Source organism: Macaca mulatta, chromosome 1, assembly GCF_049350105.2.
Source record: "Macaca mulatta isolate MMU2019108-1 chromosome 1, T2T-MMU8v2.0, whole genome shotgun sequence".
In the NCBI taxonomy this organism is placed as follows: Eukaryota; Metazoa; Chordata; class Mammalia; order Primates; family Cercopithecidae; genus Macaca; species Macaca mulatta.
Window position 1 is genome coordinate 42081382 of NC_133406.1, and position 25485 is coordinate 42106866.

The 25485-nt window shown below is 43.4% G+C and overlaps 1 protein-coding gene across 3 annotated transcripts in view; it reads left to right on the forward strand.

The window, feature by feature from the left end:
- C1H1orf21 (chromosome 1 C1orf21 homolog) overlaps nucleotides 1–25485 on the forward strand; it is a 250630-nt gene that overhangs the window by 221523 nt on the left and 3622 nt on the right. The window contains exon 6 of one of the 3 annotated variants that reach the window (XR_013414418.1): nucleotides 16021–16133. Coding sequence is in view for 2 of the 3 variants with exons in the window: in XM_077993987.1 (XP_077850113.1) it covers nucleotides 16021–16059 (39 nt within the window). In the remaining variant the exon portion in view is untranslated. 3 annotated transcript variants of the gene reach the window in all.

Sequence of the window (25485 nt, forward strand, 5' to 3'; positions counted from 1 at the left end):
TCCCAACACTTTGGGAGACCGAGGTCAGGAGTTCAAGGCCAGCCTAGCTCACATGGTGAAACCCTGTCTATACTAAAAATACAAAAATTAGCCAGGCCTGGTGGTGCACGCCTATAATCCCAGCTACTCGGGAGGCTGAGGCATGAGAATTGCTTGAACCTGGGAGGCAGAAGTTACAGTTGAGCAGAGACTGCACCACTGCCCTCCAGCCTGGGCGACAGAGCAAGACTCCATGTCAGAAAAGTAAATAAAAATAAATAAAAGATGTTTGTTTATCTGTAGACCTCTATATCTATTGAACAGTCATTTACACTTACAAAATGTTTGAGTTCCTGAAGTGGCATGATTTCCATGGCCTCAGAACCAACCTGATTGGTGAGAAAGGTCATGGTAAATCTGCATTCGTAAAATTTTTTTCAAGAAGTGTCTCTTGACAGTACATCAGATCAGTCTGATCCATGTTATGAGTCAGTGTGTCAGAGATCAGAAGACGTTTGCTTTTCATCCAGTGAAGAGTGACTTGCACATAGTTGTGAACTATGATGTTGGGTTCTACATATAAACGATTTCTGTAGTCTATTTAGCCTCAGAGTTGCTAAAGAACCAAATATAATATTTGGCAGATGTGGCGGATATGATGATGGGTTTTATTTTTTAACCGTGTGTGTAAAGGCCTGCTTAGTGCCCAACAATGGTGAGAAAACCTGGGACTGTCAACATCAAAACCTGAACAATGTAACATGGCCTGCCGCACGTGTGCAGAGAAAGTCATGGTGTGTTCCTCCCACCCAGCAGGTTGTCACTTTCAGTGGCAACCAAAGCCTTCAGCACTGGCAGAGAGATACTCTTTCTGGCATATGTAGTTTAGCAGTGGGCAGGGCTGCCATCCTCATTCCATGAAACAATGTTTTGCTGCATGGTAAGCATGTTTTAACCAAGTTGCTTTGTTCATAACCAAGTCTCTTTTTGTCTCCTCTCCCTTCATCACCTTGCCTTGCCACCTCTCTCTTCTGAGTTTACCTTCCCTCATTCTTCAGCCAAATTAGAGTTATAATTAAAACAGGCAAGGATGTGACTTGGTCTGTTTTGGTTTTATCTCTACTGCATAGTTTTATACAGATCACTTCTTAATTGTCATGATGATGACACTGGTGTAGGAACCACTGGTGAAGTGTGTGCATACTCTGGGCTTTAGGATCCTGCATGCCCATACAGCTAACAGTAGTAGATGAGTCCGTCAAGGAAAATGAATCAGGCAACAAGCTGAAAAGAAATGCAACACACTTTCTTTTTTCTGGAGGGCTTGATTTTCAGAAAATTCTTGAGGATCTATCAGCCTGGCTCTTTAGGGAGCAAGAAGAAGAGGAGAGTTCAGTTTCTAACACAACATAGTCATGAGTCCAAATAAAAACCAGGCCATTTCTGTGCATCAGGTGTGGCCAACAATGCTCTGAACTCAATAGCAGCGTGAGGCACAGTCAGTGAATGGTATCATTTTGCCGTGGATTCAAGTATTCGGACAAGGAAAGAAACCCAAGGTACCACTGAGAGCAACAGAGACAGGGATGTTGATGTGTCTCATTCCCTTGACTTGTTCCCATTCAGCTTCTCCTTTCCCTGCCTTCTCTGTAGCTGTCCTTTGCTGTTCCTGCCCATCACCTTTCCATTCATTGGGTTTGGCAGCCATGGATGTTGCATCAGCCCTACAGAGAACACGCAGGGAGAGAAAGGGTACCAGTCTTGGTAACTACTGCATTATTATTTACGAACATCTAAAAAGACTCACTTTAGACTGACAGCTCCATAAGGATAAGAATTGGGTCTCATTTGTCTTTGTTTCCTCAGAACCAACACAGGACTTGGGACAAAAAGATGCTTAAGAAACTTGTTGAATGAGTGAATGATGCAGATAGAACACTGGGCTTCAAATGGAGACAGAAGCATACAAAGGCAGGAAATGTGACCTGGAAGACTCCTAGAGTAGAGCTCTCTACTTGGAGCAGCATAGCGGGTATAGAGCAAGCTCAGTGCCAGATCACTGGATTGACAGAGGCCTAGGGAATGAGGCAGCACGGTGCAAGAGAAACAGCCCGTGCCTCAAACCTGGGCCACAGTCAAGGATTGGCTCTGGCAGCGGCTGTGTAACCCCAGATTAATTTAAACTCTGTGATTCTCACTTTCCTCACCAAAAAAAGTTGAGAAATAATACTAACTTGTCTGGGATATTGAAGAAAATACACATAGAGTCTCCAGTAGTGTTTGATATGTTTATGTGCTCTGTAATTGGTAGCCTTCATTTTGGTTGAAGTCACCTGTATTTGTACCATCAAGGCCATTTATACAGGAAGGATTTGGGATGGGATTGGGGGGTGGTATTAAGACTGAACCTGAAAATGCAGAACTTAGAAACTTGGATCCTGCGTGAGCAAGTGCCTTCCTATGGTACAAATATCTCCTTGTAGAAAGAGTATTAGAATCACACACTTTCCAGTGTATTCATCCACCTCCCTCCTATGTGGTATAATAAACATGTTCAGGAGTTAGATTCTTGTGAACACTTACAGAGCCATTAAATAACCTGTGCTAACTTTCGAGCTGTGATTACAGAATGAGTCAGTGAGTCAGTGGCATGGGTACAGCTGAATCCCTATATAATTTTTTCTGTTTGGAAGTTTTACTCTTAATTGTTGTGTCTCATTTGAAAGGCTTTTATCAGCCTTTTAAAAGATATTCATTGGCCAGGTGTAGTGGCTCATGCCTGTAATCCCAACACTTTTGAGAGGCTGAGGTGGGAAGATCACTTGAGGCCAGGAGTTTGAGACCAGCCTGGGCAACATAGCAAGACCCTGTCTCTACAAAAAATAAAAATAAAAATTAGCCAGGCATGGTGGCATGTACCTGTAGTTCCAGTTACTTGAGAGGCTGAGGCAGGAGGATCACTTGAACCCAGGAGTTTGAGGCTGCAGTGAGCTGTGATCGTGCTGCTGCACTCCAACCTGGGTGACAGAGCAAGACTTTGTCTCTTAAAAAATAGAAAGTATTAATATCAGCCTAAATATGCTTGTAACAACAACAAAAAGAAATTAGGAAAGGGGCTCCAAACAAAATCATAGAAATTGTAAGACTGACTTCTTTAATCCATTTAATAAGCTTGACACGAACATGTTCTCTGGACCTAGAAATGAGCCAGGGCCATGAGAGGCACATAGTGAGAAATTAGAAAATATGGTTCTTGTCTTTAGGGAGCTTCAAATCTGGAAGAATAACATTTGGCATTGGAAGGAACTTTAGAGAATGTCTTATCCAATTTACCCTCAACTTTTCATCTCCCACTAAACGGCACCCTCCGTAGCAAAGAATGAGACATTCCCATTTGTATCCGCTGGGAAGGAATTATGAGGCATATTATGTTCTGAACATTGCTTGAAAAATTTATTCTGAAGTACCTTGTTATTTCTGGTGCACTTTGTTCCTCTCTCACAATTCTATCGAGTGCAGGCACATTCTGCTCTGTTCCTAGAGAAAGCATTCTTGGAGTAGACACTTCTAGACTCCCATCACTTCAATTCCATTTTTCTAAGTTGATTCAAAAAGGAGTACCAAAAAATTGTAAGCTCATATTTACAAAACTGAGTGTTGGAGGCTTGCTTAGAGATGCTTAATCATACCCTGCCTCTCTTCTGGGTTTCTTACAAGTTGAAAACAGACACAGGGAGCCAGATGAGTATCATGGTCAGTATCTACCTTATTAATGGGCCGAATGATTCCCAGGTGTGGATCCAGAGCAAGTTTGGAATATATTCATAACACTTAAAACATCAAACGATTTGTAGGCATAATATATAAAGAAGTAATGTTAGTACAAACCAGTAAAAACCATCAATTAAGCTACAGTAAAGTTCACTGCAGCATTCTTTATTCAATAGCCAAAAAAACAGAAGCAAACTAAGTATCCACCCATGGAGAAACAAATAATTAAAATCCTCCATATTCCTACAGTGCAATATTATGCAGCAGTTAAGAGACATAAACCAGGCATATATATGCCTGTATATATATGTGTATATGTGTGTGTGTATATATATATGCCTGGTGTGTGTGTGTGTGTGTATATATACACATATATGTGTATATATATGTATATATATGCGCATATATATGTGTGTGTATATATACACACACACATAGTCACAATTATAGATTTCAAATACAATTATTAAGTGAAGAGAGGTGTATATATATATATATATATACACACACACACACACATAGTCACAATTATAGATTTCAAATACAATTATTAAGTGAAGAGAGGATTATGCAGAATGATAAAAATTGTATGGTACCATGTACATTAAAAACATAAAAATACATTGTTTATAGATGGACATTCAACAAATATTTATTAAGCACCATCAGTTTTTATATGGCATATTTACAAATGGCATGTGTTTATATCTGTTATATATTTAAATATTCATATACACATAAAAGTGTAGTATATTTGTTATATCATATAACATGAATATCAAAGTATCTAAAATGATACTAAACATACAAACCGACCAAACCCATGAACACTGCTGTACCCGGGGATGGGGGATGAGCAATGGGTGGTAGTTTCATTTCTTAGAAGGAGGGCAGAGGCTAGCAGCAGATGATACCAAAATAGTTCTTATGTCTAGTGGTGGGAATATAGTGTCTTTACATTCTTCATGCTTCTCTGTATCTTTTAAATTCCTCAAAATCAAAAGAAGTCTATGAAAACAGGAATGTGTTTTTTGACCAAGTGTCAAATGGAAAAAACAAAAGCAGATTACACAGTGGTCACTGGCTTTGCTACACCTTCCCCTGGGTCCCAACATGTGGATTTGGGTGGAAGAAAACCGTCAGGAAGTGCTAACGTATGGGCCATGGGCCCTGCTCTAGGTCGCCGGAAACACTGCTGATTTAGATTTCACTTGAAATCACTGCTGTTTCCAAGGGCTCTGATAGTCATGGGCACAGATGCAGTTGAATTGCCTGACCTCTATTAATTACTGTTCTTATTGACTAATTAGCCAAATGTGTGACAACCCTTAATTTAACCTGCGTTTCATAATTCAGTAAGCCAGATAGTCCCCACAGATCAGTAGTTCTGATGGCCCCAGCCTGTCATGTGTCCTCTGGGGCTCCTTCGATTGTTATCCTCCCAAGGTGCTCATTCTCAGAAAATTGGTTAATCAGGCCAGTGGAAGCCTCGGTCTCCATAGTAAAGTCCCATGGGCCCTACTCATCTTCCTCTTCTGGGGTGCATGCAGGTTGGCCACCTTAGCCATGCCCTGGAAGAGAAAGGAAGCCAAACAGAAGTGTTCTCCCCAACCCTGGGCCCCGGATGCCCACTCCTTACTGCCCTCTGGGCCTCTCTCCTTCCTGTCTGGCTAGTCCATTGTTCTCTGCCTTCTAGAGAGAGGGCCCTCCAATCAATAGCTGATGTCTTCTTCCTGGCCAAATGCATGTGCTTCCTATTCTGAAAGCAAAGAGAAAGGAAGGGAAGGTGAGCCCTGTGGTCCCTCAAACAGTGTCACCCCCCTTTGTGGAGAGGAAAGAAAGGAACCAACTTAAAGTATGTCCCTCAACTCTCCCTCTCCAGGGGCCCAGCCCATGGAACAGTGAAGGGGCAAACCCAACCTCTTCTCCTTTCTCCACATGTGACTGGCTGAGTCAGTCACCATCCAGAGGGTCTCAACAAGTGTGAGGCAAGGGACTAATGGGGACCTGCCAGCTTCTGTAATCCAGCAAGAAAACTGATCCTCATCTAACTCCTTCTGGTATTTCCTGGTTAAAAACCGTAATGGAAGGAGATGTGTGATTAGTCTCCCCAAACCTCCATCCAAGTTCAATATAAATTCTAGGGTGTATGTGGGACAGAGAGCTCTTTCAGAACAAAGAGCTCTAAAGAGTTTGTCTGGAAGGCACATCTTTGTCAAGAGGCAAATGAATTAAAATGCCAGGTTTGCTAAAGCCATTGTCCAAAAGGAAGTGAATCCTGGGGGAGGTGAGGCTCCAGTCTACCAAGTGGGTTTTCCCAGTTTCCTGGCTTGGGGGCAAGGTGGTAGCATTTGAATCTTAACTCTTACACTTGAGAAGACACTAAGACATCCCTTTTACTTAAGTCCAATGAATAGCATGGAAATCTTCCACAAAAAATTATGATATGTCTGATTAGAAGAAGTCAGTCACAACAAGGAAGAATTTTATAAGATAATGTTAAGTGAAAAACAAAATAAAACACTGTGTCTATAATAGGATTGAAATGGTATAAAAATGTCATGCATGTGGACAAAGATTGAAATTAAATTTGAAGACTGATGGGGAAGAGATGCTGTTGGAGATGAACTTTTCCATTTAATTTTGATTTTCATTGTTTCCATGTTTGTAAACTAAGAACAGTGTTCGCAGAAGAGCTCTGGGGAGATGTCTCTTAAGGTGGAAATTATCCCTGCTGTTTGAGCTCTGAAGAGGGCAAAACCCTTGAACAGCGTTAACCTCTGATGCTACTGGTGGTTAATTCTGTTCTCTGCGGCAGGGCAGGCAAACTATGGCCCATAAGCCACGTCCAGCCTATGAGACAAGAATGGTTTTTACACATTTAAATGGTTCGGAGAAAATAAAAGAAGAAGACTATTTTGTGACATGTGAAAAACGGCATGAAATTCAAATTTCAGTGTCCATAAATAAAGTTTTATTGGAACCCAGCCATACTCATTCATTTACTTTTATCTATGGCCACTTTCAAGCTTACAATGGCAGAGTTGAATCGCAGTGAGACCATATGGAATGCAAGGCCTAAAATATTTACTGTGGCCCTTCCCAGAGGAAGTTTGCCAAGGCCTGCTCTCGGACATCAGTTCAACATGGCCAAGAGAACATGGTTGTCTGCGTTCTCTCTCCATGTCTTTATCCTCACTCCTGCTCGCCTCCTTGTGGGGAAAGAACATCATTGAAGTCATCCAAGTGCCAGCCTCAAATAAAGCTTAAAAAGTATGTGGCTTAAAGCTTCCAAAATATCCTCCTTACTGTTGGTGAAATGGGGATTCGGGTATAATAAACACTTCATAGGGGTTTCAAAGCTGTTTAGTGAATACTTATTCTCTCTTGGAAGTGAAAAGCTCAATATCCCAGGATTGTTGTCACTACTGTTATTATCATGGTGATCATTCCTATATATGGTCAAAGAAACAGTCAGAGGCTGTCACACTCTACTGCTTATTACAAACGAGACCTTTTTCCAGCTGAAATAATAACTTGTGAGTCTAATTAGAATAAAGCTCATTAGAGTCGGAGACAGCCATTAATGCCTCGATTGATTTTTCTAATGAAGTAAGCCGGGGGAGGAGACTTTAACAGCACAGCTAATTATTTTTTGCTTTTCTTCAGTATGTCTTTGGCATTTAAAACTGTTCTTATGACTTGTTGTTTGACTGTAAACGAAAATGCTGCTGAAAGTGCTCTGTGATTAAAGAGGCTCTGACACGTCCAGCCCTGGGAAAGGGGTGGAAGGCACCTGCTTCCTACAGGAGGAGGGCCCTGCAGCCCTGCAGGAGGAGGTTTAAGCCCAGCAGCCCCTGGGGATAGCCTTCCTTCCACTTTTCCAGCCTCCTCTTCCTGTGTGTTCCAGGTTCTAGCTAGTCATGCACAGATGCTCAAGCTGCAGAACGTGGTTATCTGCTCCTGCAGTCCTGGTTCAAGGACAGAGCTGAAACATATAGATTCTTATGGAAACTTGGATCTGAGGTTGCCTCTGGATGGTAAAACATGGAGGAAGGGCTTAGGGGATAAAAGGTGTTAGGTGGACAGAGGAGGGAGATGCTTATTAAATTTATGCACCAGAATGCAGATGGGGCAATTGTGCTTCATTAATCAAGATGCTCTTTGCCACCCAGAAAGCAGTTAAGTCCCACAGTACAGGATAAAGGCTGTCAAGGAAGGATAACAATAAGTCAAGAAACTGAGACTCAGGATATAATAGACTTGGGAGACTCAGAACAGGGAGGATGGGGTGTACCCCAAAAGCTATTGAAATAATAAATTTTATAAATTTTTAAAAGTCTTACTGAATGAGGAAATTATTCAACAAAAGGACATTATCTCAGTGACTGTGTTATTAGAAATATAGTTTAGTGATAATGCACAGTCCAGCAGCTAACAGAGATTCCCAGTGTCATCCCGACAGGTAAAGGAGTGGAGGAAAAATTCTTTAGGTGATCATTCAGCTAGTCACCAAGCAACAAGAGCCTGCTTTATGACAAGCATAACAGCTTACACTTCCAGACAGAAAGAAGCCTCATTAAAATGAACTTCTGTCATGAGCCTTTATTACAAAACTTCATGTTTGCTTTCTACAGACCCAAGAGTCTTGACCGGACTTGTTTGCTGACTCCATTGCCCTACCGTGAGGTTCTTTAACTCAGAACTTTTTGTGATGAAAGCAAAAGACAGAGTTGTCTTTTGCTTTCGGTGGCTCACACCTGTAATCCCAGCACTTTGGGAGGCCGAGGCGGGCGAATCACAAGGTCAGGAGATCGAGACCATCCTGGCAAACACGGTGAAACCCCGTTTCTACTAAACTTACAAAAAATTAGCCGGGTGTGGTCGTGGGCGCCTGTATTCCCAGCTACCAAGAGGCTGAGGCAGGAGAATGGTGTGAACCCGGGAGGCAGAGGTTGCAGTGAGCAGAGATTGCACCACTGCACTCCAGCTTGGGCGACAGAGCCAGACTTCGTCTCAAAAAAAAAAAGTATGTCTGGCTGAGGCCGGGTGTGGTGACCTACGCCTGTAATCCCAGCACTTTGGGAGGCCAAGGCAGGTGGGTCAGCTGAGGTCAGGAGTTCGAGACCATCCTGGCCAACATGGTGAAACCTTGTCTCTGCTAAAAATACAAAAATTAGCCAGGCGTGGTGGTGCATGCTACCTGGGAGGGCAAAGGTTGCAGTGAGCCAAGATCGTGCCTCTGCACTCCAGCCTGGGCAACAGAGCCAGACTCCATCTCAAAAAAAAAAAAAAAAAAAAAGATATTTGACTGAACATTGTAGAAAGAGGACTGGATCTGATTCCACATGTGATTTATGTGGGTATTAGTAGTCCCCTTTATCCACTGTTTCAGTCATCCAGAGTCAACAAGAAGGGTGAGTATAGTACAGTAAGATATTTTGAGAGGGAACACATTCACATAACTTTTATTACAGTATATTATTATAATTGTTCTATTTTATTATTAGTTGTTATTGTTGTTACTCTCTTGCTGTGCCTAATTCTTTTCTTATTTTTGAGAGAGAGAGAGTTTCTCTCTGTCACCCAGGCTGGAGTGCAGTGGCATGATCTCGGCTCACTGCAGCCTCCGCCTCCTAAGTTCAAGTGATCTGCTGTCTCAGCCTCCTGAGTAGCTAAGATTACAGGTGCATGTCACCACACCCAGTTAATTTTTGTATTTTTCATAGAGATGGGGTTTTACCATGTTGGTCAGGCTGGTCTCAAACTCCTGACCTCAAGTGATCCACCCACCTCGGCCTCCCCAAGTGCTGGGATTACAGGCGTAAGCCTAATTTATATAGGTAGGTATGTATAGGAAAAATATAGTATATGTAGGGTTCAGTACTCTCTGAGGTTTCAGTTATCCACTGGTGATTTTGGAACAAATTCCCCATGGATAAGCGGGGGCAATAATACTTAGATAAATACAAATAATGAATAATGGACAGTGGGATTCTAGTATCAACCTGGGTTTCCTCTCTTTGCAGTCCTGTTGCCCCTCTCCTAAGTTCCAAGCTATTCTTTTAACAGGGCCTATGCCCTATTCTGTGTGCATAGTTTTGCTCAAAACTTATTATCAGTTGTATTGTTTTTTTTTTCCTACACTTTTTTTTTTATTATACGTTGTTCTAGGGTATTATACTTTAAGTTCTAGTTGTATTGTTTAAAAAGGCTGCATCTTCCATCATGATGTGCAAAACGTTGATGGTTTTCTTCCCTTACTAAAGAACCAGGACACTTTCTGTGTAATACCATTTAACAGCCTCCACCCTGCTACCCCACAGCCCAGCACTGCTTCCCTCCAAAGCCAGAGTGTTCATAACCCTTGGATGTGGGCCACACAAGGATTCCCTTAGGTACCCAAAATACACAGATGGACAAGAAACATGTTTTCCCCCTCAATAAGGGAGGCAAACATTTTGCCTAAAATTCTATACAACATGGTGGTGCAATGGAAGGACCACTGAGAAGGGAAGAGACTGTTTCTCCCTAGAGCAACTACAGGGAAATCCCAGCTACTTGGGAGGCTGAGGAAGGAAAATTGCTTGAACCTGAGAGGTGGATGTTGCAGTGAGCTGAGATCATGCCGCTGCACTCCAGCCTGGGTGACAGAGCGAGACTCTCTCTGAAAAAATAAAAATAAAGAGATAGGATGGGAGCAGGAGAAGCCAGCCAGGACAGAGTGAGAAGCACCAAGGCCCTGTGGTACTTGGCTTGTTTGAGGATCTGAATGTGAACTGACTGATTGAGATATGGGCCCCATTTCTCACCTAGACAGTTTTATTTACTGTTGGACAAGTTGGTCTCATTTTTCAATATCATCATAAGAGCTACAATTTATTAAGCACCCACCATGTGCCTAGCTTTGCTAAATACTTTACATGTATATGTTTAATCCCTACAACTCTGCAAGTTAGGTTTTATTGTCCCCATTTTACAGATGGAGAAACAGATTCAACACTTCCTGTCAGTCACTTTCATCTAGTCTACTCCAGTGGGAGAATACTCAGTTCACACTGATTGTTACATGTCTTAGGGGTGTGTGTATTGGGCTGAATGCACACATGTCTACAGAAACATACTGAAAACATATATGATGAAATCATACCTGACACTGAATGGCAAGGCCTAGACCAGCAGTCCCCAGCCTTTTTGGCATCAGGGACTGGTTTTGTGGAAGACAATTTTTCCACGGATGGGGAGTTGGGTGGTGCAGGGTGGGGGTAGTTTCGGGATGATTCAAGCACATTACATTTATTGTGCACTTTATTTCTGTTATTACGTATTCACTATAATGTAGGATCAGTGGGAGCCTTGAGCTTGTTTTCCTGCAACAAGACGGTCCCATCTGGGGATGATGGGAGACAGTGACAGATCATCAGGCATTGGATTCTCATAAGGAACATGCAACCCAGATCCCTCACATGCACAGTTCACAGTAGGGTTCGTGCGCCTATGAGAATCTGATACTGCCGCTGATCTGACAGGAGGCAGAGCTCAGCTTCACTCACTCACCTGCCGCTTACCTCCTGCTGTGTGGCCTGGTTCCTAACAGGCCATGGACCAGCAGCGGTCCATGGCTTGAGGACTGGGGACCCCTGGCCTAGACTATTTGTCTATTTTAAATCTGTGGAGGAAAAGTACTTTAGGCACGTTGGAGGAACAGGTTCCTAAAGTCATTCTTTGAGCTGTTTCTCTTTAAGCCAGTAGGATTTAAAATTGGGATGATGTCCTTTCCTTTACTACTCTTTAATACCTCTAATTCTTATCATAGACACTTCAACAAACAAAAACCCGTTACCCTAGAACTTTAGAAATGTGTGTCTTGCATTGACATCAACTTACACTTCCAGGAGGATAATAATACAGATAGCTGAAGAAGACGTGGAAGCCTCTCCACAGAGTAGGGTGCGGTCGGAAAAATTTCGGTAGGCAAAGGTTCCTTGGGGTTTTTTGAGTCTGTACCCGAAGGCACTGATGGTTCTTTCAAACAACCCTTCTTTGTCAGCATCACTAGGAGTTTCTGTTCTTCCAGCTCTTAAGGGCCTCCTGGGGATCTTGCTCTGTGCAGCTTTCAGTGTGTCCTTTGCACAAGCCGGGGACTGTGACTAAGAGCCTGCAGTTCTAATTGAGTAACACATCCTGACAAAGACTTCCATTTGGGGTTCCTTTAAGGGGGAAGGGCATACTTCAGCGAAGAATTGCTGTGTATTTCCCACACCCAGCTCCCACTTCCTGCCTTCTGACGGCTGAAGGTCTTCAGGTTCTCTTTTTAGCACAATTCTTTAAAAATTAAATGAGACATGAAGTCGTGCTACAGAAGCAGGCTCCCTGTCCTGCCCAGTAGGGCCAGTGTGCAGATGGGGTCCCCTGTGATACTGAGATGGGGCCCCTCCAATGACAATTCTCTCAAATCCCCTTGATTTTTATTTACTTATTTATTGATTTTTAAAGTGGCATATAGTAATGGTACATATTTATAGGGTACATGTGATATTTTGATACATGCATGCAGTGTGTAATGGTCAAATCAGGGTACTTAGGATATGCATCACATCAAAGAGTTATCATTTCTTTGTGTTGGAAACATTTCAAATCTTCTCAGTACTTTGAAATATACAATATGTTACTATTAACTCTAGTCACCCTACTGTGCTGTTGAACACTAGAATTTATTCCTTCTTAACCAGCTTCGGAAGAGGATGAACCTTCTTCATCCTCGCGCCAAGCCTACTCTCCTTTGCACAAGGTAATCACCTCTGGTAGTCACCATTCTCAGGTCTCCTTTCTTAGAATGGCACTGGATGGCTGTATGACTTACGACCGTATCTTTCTTTCAATGTGTTTTGATTTTAAAGTTCGTTACCAAAGCAGTTGCTTCTCAGCGCTGCCGAAACAGGTGATAATAAAAAATGAAGCTGAATTGAATTTGAATTTACTTATCAGTCACTACAGTTGTAACAAAGGCAAGGAGCAGCCCTGTGGGCTTGCGCTTCTCTGAGCTTTCCCCACAAGCATCAGGGCTTCATTCTCTGCCTTGCAGGACTGATATAAATAGTAAGTGAAATCATATCTGCAAAGCAGCTAATGCTGTTTTCTTCCTCCTTTGTATAGTAATGATAATAATTTCAGAGTAGCCAATGCTTGGGAAATGAAAGTTGCAGAGTCTTGTGTTTACAAAGAGGGTTTATATTGTATTTGTCCCTCAAAAGGTGGGGCTGGGGAGCCTTTACTGTGGTTTGAAATGGTCCTTCTACTGCATAGCCCAGAAACTCATTTACCAAGTTGAAGACAATGAGAACACCACTTTTCATGTATGTGTGTGTGCATGTGTGCACGTGTGTGTGCACACGTGTGCGTATGCGTGTGTGCACATGTGTTTGTGTGTGTGCACGTGTGTTCGTGTGTGTGCATGAGTGCCTCTGTGTGGTGTGTGTGTGTGTGTGTGTGTGTGTATCTGTCTGCCATTCCTTCCAAGTTCTTCCTCATGGATGAAGCACCCTCTAAACTCCACATTGGCTGGCTGAGACTGTGCTTTGAGGCCTCATTTAGTCATACGTAGTCGAGGGACTTCGGTTTCTGCCATAGAAGTTTTATTCATGTACATGGGTTTGTGGCCTGTCTGGAGTGCAAGGCTGAGGTGGGAGGAAGAGTTCCCTGGCACCTATCAGATGACAGCTTGTGGTCACAGTCCTTCCTCACCTGACAGCCACTAAGGAAGGAGGTCCCTATTCCCCTGCCAGGGGGACTGAACAAACACAGGGTTTATAATAACAACAGTTACAATAATAATAGCAGTAGTAGTAATAGTAGCATTAGCTAACATTTATTGACTACTTGCCAGACACTATATTTCTTTCCATTTAATCCTGACCATAACTCTATGGTATGGAGACCATGATTATCCCCAGGAAACCAAAGCCCAGCAATTTATGCGATGTCAAACAACAGTGTATATGTACATATGTACACTGGAGATGTCCACTTTCCTTTCCTAATAAAACTCCATGAGCCCTGCCTTTCCTCTCCAACTGAATACTTGGGTCCATTTGTATGTTTCCTCTCTGAGCCTCGTGAGCTGGGGATCTGTGGAGAGCATCATTTGACATTTATGGCATTGTGTGGATACATTTGTGTGTGTCTTGTTCCCCAGATTAAAGAATAAACCCCCAGTGGCCAGGGACCTTGCAGTTCTTTCTAGCTCTCCAGTGTGTGACTCAGAGCATGTCTCCTGAGTGGTCTGGGCCAAGGCGAGGGATGGCATCTGCTTGGGCAGTGACACCAGGGAGGCTGCCCATGGGATGACTGCCAAGTACACACTCCTCTTGTCAGGAAGACTGGTTACCCAGCTTCTCTGCTCAGGAGAGGTTTTGTGCAGCAAGTAAAACAAGCCTAGAGATGACACTAGACTCAGACACTCTGCAAGCGGCAGGGGTGGGAGTTAGCAATTTGATGGTGGAGGAAACCAAAACATGCTAAGGGGTGAATCCCATTCTCAGGGAGCAAGCAATCTGGGGCCAGTTGGCATGGGAGTGAGCAGCTCTGCCTGCTGCCACAGGCCTGAAGACTTCATTGTGTGGCAGTATTTTTTTTTTTTTTTTTTTTTGAGACACAGTCTCACTCTGTTGCCCAGGCTGCAGTGCAATGGCGCGATCTTGGCTCACTGCAATCTCCGCCTCCCAGGTTCAAGCGATTCTCCTGCCTTAGCCTCCCAAGTAGCTGGGACTACAGGTGCCCGCCACCACACCCAGCTAGTTTTTGTATTTTTAGTAGAGATGGGGTTTCACCATGTTGGCCAGGCTGGCCTCGAATTCCTGACCTCAGGTGATCCAACAGCCTCGGCCTCCCAAAGTGCAGGATTACAGGTGTGAGCCACCGTGCCCAGCCAGCAATATTTTTTAATTTGCCAAACACACACGGGCATGGGCACATATACATCATGTGTAAAAGTATAGGCCAGAAATGATTTAATCACTTTAATACTATTAACTCATTTAATTTTCAACAATTCTGTGAAATAGGTACTATTGTTCTCTTCATTTTACAAATGAAGAAACTGAGACACAGAGAGGTAATTTTACCAGGATCCCAGAGCTAGGAAGTCACAGAGCCAAGATTAGCACCCAGCCACATGACACAAAATAATCCATTTTGATAATGCTTAAATATTAGGAAAATGTAAAATATTTCTGTTATATAGATAATGTGGCCAAAAAACATGTAATACATCTGAGAAATAGTTATATGCAAAATTATTATTATCGTTAAGTATTGGTACTCTTAGAGATAAGTTTCAGTTATTTTGAAAATTCTGCTTTTAAAAGAACATCCCCCACCCCCGCCAAAAAAGAAATGAAACATGTAGTGTGTATTTTAGAAGAAAAAGTTGAAGGAAACAAATGATAATAACACCTGACTTTTTAGAAAACCCTTATCTATGACATCAGAACACAGGCAGGACAGGTGCCTTTGTTGTTTACTATCTGTGATGGGTTACAGACCAAGAGAGTCATGTGTTTTGACCAAGACAAGCTGGCTTGGTTAAATGTGGATCCTTAAAGCCCAGCCCCAATCATGTCTTCATTGAGTTTATGACCTAGAGGAGAAAGGATAAAATATGTTCACAGGTAACCATTGTACATAGTCCTTAGAGCTTCAGATAACCTGTTTTGTTAGCAAATGAATCAGAAGCATCTTTGCCTCTCTTGTGCATCCCACACATACCAAGCATAGACCTGTTAGGCGTGTCTAAAGGATTCTTGTTTGTTGTTTTTTGTAATCCGTTTTAGAGTGAATTAAACTCAGACATCCCTGGATCGTATGCTCTCCCTCTGTAGAATGTTGAGTTTCAGGCACGGGGATGTAGCTGTAGAATGTGGCTTGTTCATTCTTCCTGATAAGAAATTGATCTCCTGAATGGATTGGCCATTTCGTAATTTCTTAGTGAAAGGCTGACTCTTGAATATGACTATTATAATATAAATTCTTACCAACATAAAGTAAGGGCTTACTTGGGGCTTGGTAAAACTCTCATGCCTTGAGGTATGTATAGCTTATAAATCAGCTAACATGTATTTATGACGTAGCTACCCCAGTGCCAGCTATCACTGACAAAGCCTGGATTCTGTTGCAAGGAGACACACTGAGAGAAAATTGATTACAAGTAACTATTTCAGGCTCTGCTTTGAATTTATCATTCACATGCTCTTTTTTCTTTTTCCCTCCAAGGGTCGGGATTACTGTTCGGAAGAAGAGGATATCACATAGCACCAATTTTACCACTCAAACCAGGAGCTACTACTGTGTAAATAGGTTACACCCCAGTTGAAATCTTTGCAAAGGTCGGTTCTATTCAGCGAACAGCACTATAGCAAAAGAAGATCGTTCCATATCGTACGCCCCATTAAATTACAGTGTTTCTTAATGAACTTGCAAAGGAATATTGCTAAAAACAAACAAAAAAAACTGTTATCGAACTTTCTTTGTTGCTGCTAGTTAAAACTTGTTGCAACTTTTCACTTCTCTTGTGTCCAGGTATGCAGCAAAATTCTGCAATTTCACCTTAAAGATACTGTTGGTTTTACAGATGCTCTCCAACCTATTTTCTATAAGATGAGGTAGTGGTGAACTCAGATATCAAACTTCTCTTCTAAACTGGTTCTGCTTCTAAGACAAGCATCTCCTGCCCTCTCTCCTTCCTCCCCATCTCTCGCACGCAGTCTAGAGATGGACTGAGCCTTGCTTCTTACTGGCAGTGTTGAGCTTTGGAGATGGGATGGTTGCTATGCCAAGCCTTGTTTCTCTGCTCAGAAGAAGTAGAGAAGCTATTATCAATTAAAAGCATGCTGTGATGTGACTCCTGGAAGTGACGTAGGAGTGAGTGGCAGGTTGTTTGATTTAATAGGTATCTTAATCAAGAATTAAGCTTGCAACATTGGCTTTGCTCAGATGCAGATGGAAGTGTGATCACAATCATTTTGAATCCCTCTTCCTCACTTTTTTTTCTAAGAAAATAAACATTTTACTGTTTTTATGGATCCTTGTCTTCTCCCATTCATCCAGCTCAGTGTTTTAAGATGATCCTGGGTGCAGAAGTTGAGCCCTCCTTTGCATTGACACTGATAATTAGCCTAAAGGGCTGCCTACCCTTCCATTAATAATTTACCAAGCATTAGCAAGGCTGAAAGTGGACTGAAGAGGTGAGGGGACATCCTATGACTTTTTAGGAGGGCCTGAAACCACCTTGTTACCTTTCATTTTGTTAGCAAATAAACCATCCTATTTCGTAACTCTCCCCCTTCAAAATGCTACATGAGCCTTGCCACTTCCTTTTTCTCTTACTTCCAGCACACTAGACATAGCAAAAGTGTTTGCCTACTCAACAACATAATACTTTTATGCTTATGATGATATTTGGAGATGTGAAAGCCAAACGCCTCTGGCAATGGTGGGGAATGTTGACTGAGTGAGTGTTCAGCAGAGTTTATTTTTCCATACTATATGAAGAGAATGATCTCTTCTCAAAGACAGAAGTGATATTTTTAACAAATATTGTCACAAGTAAATAGCAATCAAAAGGAGAAAATAACTTTTGTATTTTTTTAATGTGTTTGATAGCTTTGACGAGGGTTCTCTTTGTTACTTTCAGGGGAGGGCATCCTATTAAATGCCATGCCAGCAGTCCGGGTTTGGGTTTGTCCCACAAAAAGACAGGAGCACTGTATGTTTCTCTCTTTTGGGGTTGTGACTTTGAAGGGCCTCGATGTTAGCCACCCGCAGAAGGTGGGGAGTTAAGATGTTCTGTGTCAATTTGCTCTTGCCGAAAAGATGAGCCTCGATTTTAAAATCTATCCACATAACTGAGGGCACCACTGATGTGCTAATAGTGAGATTCCCTATCTCCTTTTAGACCTGGGACGGCAAAAAGGAAGGGAAGGAAACTTAGCAGAGTGCTAAGGACAATAGATTCACATATTAGCAACAAAATCCCGTAATTCTTTTGGCCAACAGCAGCTATTTTGGGGAGCAGCTGTGGCTGTTACATAAATAGAGATGCAGCCAAAATGTTAGGCTTTTTTATCCTGCTTCAAGTAGAAAAATGCAGGGAGAGTCAAGTAGTCTAGGGTTTCAGGTTGCCTCCCCTCATACGGTTTTTGGCCAAGTGACTAAAATAGTTTTCCACAACTGTAAACGAACTGCTAAGCCCCACCTCAAACTTGTTCACTGGGGACTTTGTTCACTGTTCTGTGGATGACCTTTTCCGGGATTTCTTGTTCTTATCAAGCAAGAATTAAGCACATGCTAAACGTCTTCCATTTGATTTCTTTACTCGGTGTCTCACACAGTCTTCCCAGAAAACCACCACCCTCTACCCGAAGATGAAACATGCTCATGTCATTTCTCTTGGTCACATTGAACACTTTTGACATGTTACACTTGTGCATAGATCCAAGCGTTTCTTGGGAACCTGACTTTTGAGTGTTTAATAAAGCCGGAAGTGATGTTGCCCTGAACCACCAGCTTTTCACCCGGGTTCTGGCTCCGGTGTTTAACACTGGATACATCTTTGTTGTGCGAAAGTGAGTTCTTCAGACACATTTGGTACATCCAGAAATCCGCATGAAATGCTTGATTATGTCAGCAACACCCAACACTGTCTGTTTTCCATTTGTTGGTTTTAATCATAAAATTGTCAAGTGATTCGTGTTTGTACTTTATTTTTTTATGCCTTCTGAAAGGATCTAAAGCAAAAATATTTTACCTTTTTTTCCCCATGTGTATGTGAACATTAAGCAGATTGGCTCAGACACAATGAAAAGAATAATCCAATGTATGTGCTGGTGCACTCTGCTAGTTGTTATATGTATGGGGCTCAGGAAGCTGGAAGGAGGAAGGGAGGGGACGTGGCCTGGTGAGTGGAGGTAGAAAAATGATGAGAAATGAACTGAGAGCATTAAGCAGAGAGGGTTGATAGACTGGCCGTGTGCGGGGTGAAATTGAAAATCCAGCTGCCTAGTGGCCAGTGGGTGGGGCAAGACTGTCAACAAGATTTACAGCTGGCTTGCACATGCCTTATGTCCTCTGAGTTGTAGAGTTGTAAAAGTTCAGCAGTGTGTGCACAGCTCTCTTTTGGTTGGCGGAGATTCAGGATCATGGAGTACTGCTCTCATAATTGAAGACGTGTTTGGTATTGGCAGAGAACCTTAAAAAAGGCCTTTACCTCAGCGATGCTTCCTAGCCCCAGGCTTGCAGAGAACACAGAGTGGTGTTGTGGTCTATTTAGGGACAAAGAAGGTATAAAGTCCAGAGATGAGAAAACTAGGTCAGTCCTCAGAAACGGCAGCAGCCACGCACACAGCAGCCTGCTGGAAGACGGGTCTCTCTCCGTCCACAGTGCCCATGATCTGAGCCTGGGCTGGAATGACTCAATTTAGCAAAGACGGACCCAGGAGGAGGGCTGGTTCTTCAGTCTTTGTACTGGCCCCATCCGCTCCTCACTGTAAGGTGAGGAAGCACCTCTGTGTCAGGGCTCACCTGGGCATCTGAAGCGGCCACGCCCACAAGCCGACAGCCCCCAGGAGCAGGTCCAGGGATGATGCAGTCCCCTTCTTAGTCCCATGTGATGTCATCCTGCTTTGTTATCTTCTTATAACTTTATCCTGCTCTAACTTTATCCTCTTCCCAGCCTCATCCCTGTTTTTCTCTTAGGGCAAGACTCTCCCATAAGCCTGCTAAAAAACAGAGATGATACCTCTTACAAACTTTACCTCGTTGCCTGTGAAGCAGGTTGGCATGTGGATTACAAGTCCAGCTTTGACACTGGGCAAGAATTTAGAAGTGTTCTATCTCTACTAGTCATAGAAAAGAAGCATGGTTAAACATGTTGAGTTTTAAAGGAAGAAATATTTTCAAATTCTTAATCCAAGAAAATACTGAGTTGGAATCTTAGACTTCGGGACTCTGATATGTTCTTTATGAAAGGCAAAATAATTGGTATCTAAAGTTCTGTCCTTCCTGCCTCCCCTAAAGAAAAAGGATATTAGATTGCACACTACAGTTTTACGTAAGATCTGCCTTCCACGCTTCCCTGCTGGAAGGCATTCTCAGAGCTTTATGTCTTCATACCTCTCAGAGATTGGACTTTTTGTTGTTTAAAACCCCAACCAAAAAAATAATAAGGCATGATTGGTGGGGAGGGAATGTGTATTTAGGGGCATAATGAAAAGGTGGCTTGAAGCAGGAACTTTGGCCTCATGATATCATGAGTGGATGCCTGGACTCCAGTGTGCCTGGTAGGAGCTGGGTTAGGCAGTTGGCTGTCACACTACACATGTGCCTGCAATAAACCTTTTGGAGTTCCATCAATGAGGTCTATAAATTGCCTTTTGCCAATGAATGGATGTGTTTTTCCAAGGGGGGAATGGTATCCTTGACTTCAGCAGTCACCTTTTTGTATGTCTCTGGAAAAGGGTCAAAAAGCTATGGTAAAGATGAGGCTTATGAGTGAATACCTCTGGGACAAACCTTAGGACTCACAAGCTATGCCATGTTTTTCAGGAGACTCTTGTACCTTATCTGGAATCTACTCTCAGGAGAAGAGGAAAAAGGAACTAATATTTGTCATTTATACTCACTCTGTGCCAGATACTGTGCTAGGCATTTTATAATTGTTTTGTGTCATCCTCCTGATAATCCTGTGAAGTGGATCTATTACCCCCACGTTCTAAATAATAGATCTTAAGTGTGGAATGCATCTATCCAACGTAAATGCCTATGTTGAAAGAAGGAAAGATGTCATTCAAGTATTTTCCAAATTCTTTTTATTGTGACTATATGCCCTTCACAACACTGTGAAAACAACCCCTGGGGGCATCTGCTTTCCAGAATCTCTCTCTGGCTCCTCACCAGCTTGGTTTCCTCATGGGGAGTGTTTTATTTGGCCTCCCCTGTCTGAGCTGCACACACACCAGGAGAGGCCACTGGCTAACAGGAGGACTTCAGTGCCCAGAGGAAAAGGCTTTGGGAATTTAGGCACACGTCTCTCCCCTTGGAATCCTTCTAGCATCTGGAAAAGGAACCAGGTATTTCTGCAGTTAGAAACCAGATGCAACCAGAACAGGCTTTCTAGTGCTGTGATTCCTTTCCTGGGTTCCCAAGGCTTGTTTCATCACAGGCTGTATCTTTTTAAGGTTAAAAGTCTTAACCTGCCTGGGGGTCTGGGACAATCTGATCTCCAAGCATGAAGGAAAGGCAATGCTGGACCACTGACTTGTATTGAAATCCTTTCTTGTGGGCTAGGGTTTGATGTCTCTTTTTGATCTTTGGACCGGGGATCTGTATGTTCCAGGTCCATTTAAGCACTGAAACTAGATGCGAATCTCTTTTGACACCTTACGTGTTTTAGATAGTCGTGTAATGACTTGGATAGACATTTAAATAACTTGTTCCAAGGTCGGAAGAGCCCAGGAACTCCTCAGAGTTCCTCTTCTTGCTTCTTAAATCACATCCTCTAAAGATGACTCATGTCTCCATAGCAACTGTTAAAGGTGCTGCCTAGAAGGGACCTACTCCCACCCTTACTTACTTTGTTCGAAGGAAGCAAAAGAATGTCCCTGTGTAAAGGGGCTGTCATGTCCAGTTTTCCTTTGAAATGTGGCCCCCAAGATCCTGCTTCTTTCTAACCTGGCAGCTGTCATGTCCCTTCATCATGATGTGGGCAATGGCCCTTATAACTTGGGAACCACAGAAATTGCTCTATTTCGGGAAGATTCACCTCTAAACTGAAGGCTCCATTCTGATAGTGTCTGCCCTCTCTACCCTGATTTCGCCCTTCTTTGCTTCCATCTTTAGCCCAAGGCTTTGAATTTGATTAAGACTTAGAGGCAGTATAAAGAACACCATGAACTCAGGCAGAGATCCCTTAGGGTCTCTAGGGTTGAAAATAATTCTAGAGCCTTAGGGGGACCTCTTGGCATGGACTCCAAAGGGAGAGAATAGGCCCTGTGTCCTGGCATTTCAGTCCAGACCTTCAGGGACTGTTCTCTCTTGACAGGCGAGCTAGCAAAGAAAATTTTGCAATAGATTTCAAGCCAGTTTTTCCATTCAAACCAAGATGCAAATTCATAAAATTATTCTTTTCCTGGAATAGATCCAGGCAGCTGCCTTACTAGGATTTTAGATTCTGATCCATTTTCTTAACACACATACACATACACACGCATACATACATATACAGAGAGATACATGGAGAAAGGAAATTTATCATTGAAATAGTTCAAGAAAGAGCTGTATTTTGCCTTTCTGTAATCTCCAAGATAATGTCTAGGAAAGTATTAGTATAACTATAGGGATACCGAAACAGGAAAAACCAGCCATCACTCTTGAGAAAGTTTGAGTTCAACTCACATGGGAGAATCGAGGTCTGCTACTCGTCTCACTTTGTGCCCTGTCTGTGCCCGGATGCCCTACTACATCTGCTTGACTCGTCTGGGCCGCCAGCTGGGGTATTGTGGCTGACATCCTTTCCCAGCCTTACACGCATAATGGACACATCCCTAATGTCGTGTGCCTGGTCCAGCCACATACAACCACCGCATGCCTCACACACCATCCCCCTCATCCATGTGGACTTGACTGTGGCATTTCAGCAGCTCCACTGGGATGCTCTAACCCCAGTGTGTGGAGTTGGGGTCCTTCATCTGGGTTGACCCAGGTGTAGCATTTTTAGCATTGCCTTTCCAGTCTTAAGGATTCATTCACTGAACTCATTTATTTCTGGAGCCCCTGGTACACTCCAGGCACTGTGCTAATTGCAAGCAAAGCACAATTGAACTAAACCCACCCTCGAGGAACCTAGCCATAGCGAGGGAGGCAGTGCGGAAGTACCCTACAGGGAAAAGTCCTGAGTGCTGTGGGAGCATCTCACGGTGGCAGCCAGCCCAGTTCTGGTAATCAGGGGCTTCCTGAAAGAGGTGATATCAAAGCCCAGATGTGTCAGAGGGCTGAGGGAGAGTGTTACTAGAGGACTTCAGGCTGAGAGGACAGCACAGGACTCAGCCCAAAGGAGGGCCGGTGTGGACTGTCCGGGGCCAGCCTGCAGTACAGAGGCTGGGGCTTGGACTTGGAGAGGGAGAGAGAAGAGCAAGAGACAAGGACAGGACAGTGAGCCGGGCCAGCCACAGAGGGTTCCTGGGGCTTTGCCGGGGATTCAGGGAGCATAAATAAGAGCTTTAGGTGGTGCTGTGTCGTCTGCAGCCCACTGCTGAGGTCCTCCAGACAGGTAAGGTGTGGTCACAATCAGGGCCGGGCTTTCCCTCCTCACCGCGGCAGTGCACGGGTGCTTGCTGAGATGATTTATCCCAGGGTGTCCTCTGTCCCTTACCCAGCCCCAACTCCTCTTCCTCTGCCAAAAGCTATTCGAATTCAAGGACTTTAACCTGGGCTGGATCTGGTTTGGAGACATAAAGGGGACAGCTCTGGGTCAGCATGACCTTCTTTAGAGCCACCAAGGCTAAAAATACCTTTTGGGACCAGGCTGGCCTAGACCCAGGGATGAGAATGCACCCTAAAATAAATATACGGGAAGCAGCAGAGGGCTTCCCTGTCTAGTGTGTGATCCTAACTAAAGGCAGCTCTCTTGAACAGCCTTCCCCTGGATTAGGTCACATACACCCGGTGGCCAAGCCTCTGCTGGGTCCCAAATACACACCCGAGTCCTGCCAAAGAAAGGAGACTTTTAAAAAGCACAGACAAATTGTATGCAAGTGGAAAATACCCATAGGCCTAGACAGCTGTGGAGGGAAGACCTCGCAGGCACCTGGAGGCTGCCAGAGCTGGGAGCTCTGCAGATGTGAGTCAGGGAAGGCTCAGAGACAAGCGGAATCTCTCTATGGAGACAACTTGCAGTGCCTTTTAGGTTTTCCAAATAACCTCAGAGTTTAGAGCATTGGGTTTTTTTTCTCCCCCTCCCCACCCCAGAAAAATAATTAGAAAAATGTTTAGGAGAAAGGAAAAGAATTAGACGTATCAAAAGACCAGCTATAAGCCAACACTGTTTACAGAAACTCAAGAAAAAGCTCAAACAGAAGACAGTTCCCCTGAGAGGCTGGAGGAGTTGGGGCTGAAGGCAATTTTCCTAGCTAAGGGACGCTGGGCCTTGCTGCACCTTGGGGCTGACCTTTTTGGCAAAACCCCCACCGCTGCCCTCCTGGCATACTCAACAGCAACACCAGCTTTCTGGCCCCTCGGAAAGATGTTAGCTCAAACAGCCACTTTTTCCAGATCTTCCTCTGGCTCTTCCCTGAGGAGTCTGTAATTCTGTGGCTAGCAATTCCCACTCAGATGTTCCACAGGCCCAGGTGTTTAGATTAGAGTTTGTCCAGCGGTAATCCTGATGCTGGAAACCAACAAACATTTGGCCTCACATTCACCCATTTAAAAACTAGAGCCCTGGCAGGTCCCCTTAGGGCCAATGTGTTCATGGAATATAAGCCAAGTTTGCCTTAGGGCACCTCTCCCCATTTTCTACCCTGGCCCACTTCCTACTCACCTCCACCTCATTGCCAGGAAAGGATCAAAATGCCTCCATGCTGGTTGTTAATGGCTGCATATTTGCTCTTCCCAAGGGTATTTGCATTTTATTTAGGAACGTGGCCTTACATTCAAGGAAAATCTTGCATCAAGATTACGAAGCATCACCTCTCAATCAGGTCTGGGAGGTATCTTGGAGCACTGCTCTTCTGAACACCTGCAGAGGCTTCCTCAGGTGAGCGTGGGAGCCCGGAAGGTGGCCTCCCTAACCACTCTGCCTGCACATGAATTCTGCAAAGCAGTGGGCCCCCATCTGTTTCAATTACACATGCCTGTCAGCAAAATCTTTGTGAGATGCACTCTCTCTGTATGTTTATTAATTTATGTAAAGCATATATCCCTTTACTTTTGTACTAATATATTAGGCACATTATAAAAAGTACACAGCATAGAAACTTTAAATGAATAAGACACAAAATATTATAAACAGAGGTCTGGCATTCTCTCTCTGAACTCCTGAGGGAGACCTTGGGTACCTCCTGGTATGTACACATCTCACTTTGAACACCTTTGCTTTAATGCAAATCAGCACGCCAGAATAGCACCCCAAACCACTGTGCAACATTTGGCCTGCAGAATAAGAAAGTCCTAAGGCAGAATCCCTAGGAACTTCAAATCTGGGAGATGAGGCAAGAAAACTCACTCACGAACAACATAAATGTAAATAATTCAAAACCCTAAAGGAGAGCTATCCCTAGACAGTAGTGGCTACAGGTGCTAAGCAAAGGTCAGGTACACTGGACAGAGCCATGCAATTGTTCACCTTCCCTCTCTGGGTCTCCAGAAAAGGACACTGGCAATATCCCCAGCTCTCTCCTGATTGGAATTCTTTGAACCCTCGAAGTGCTCCAGTAGTACTACCCCCCACGCAGAAGTGGGCCCATGTCGCTTGAATATTATTTTTGATTTGACCACCAAGATGTAATGATGATTCTATTCCATTTTGAAAAGGGTCTGAGAAAGTGTATAGGTCTAATTATATATACATATTTATACATGTGTATTTTTGTTTATTGTTACATTTTGACATTGGACTTTCTATTAAATAATTTTTAAGAGTTGGCCTGGCTTTGTTCTCTTTTATGTCTTTCTTCTTTCCTTTCT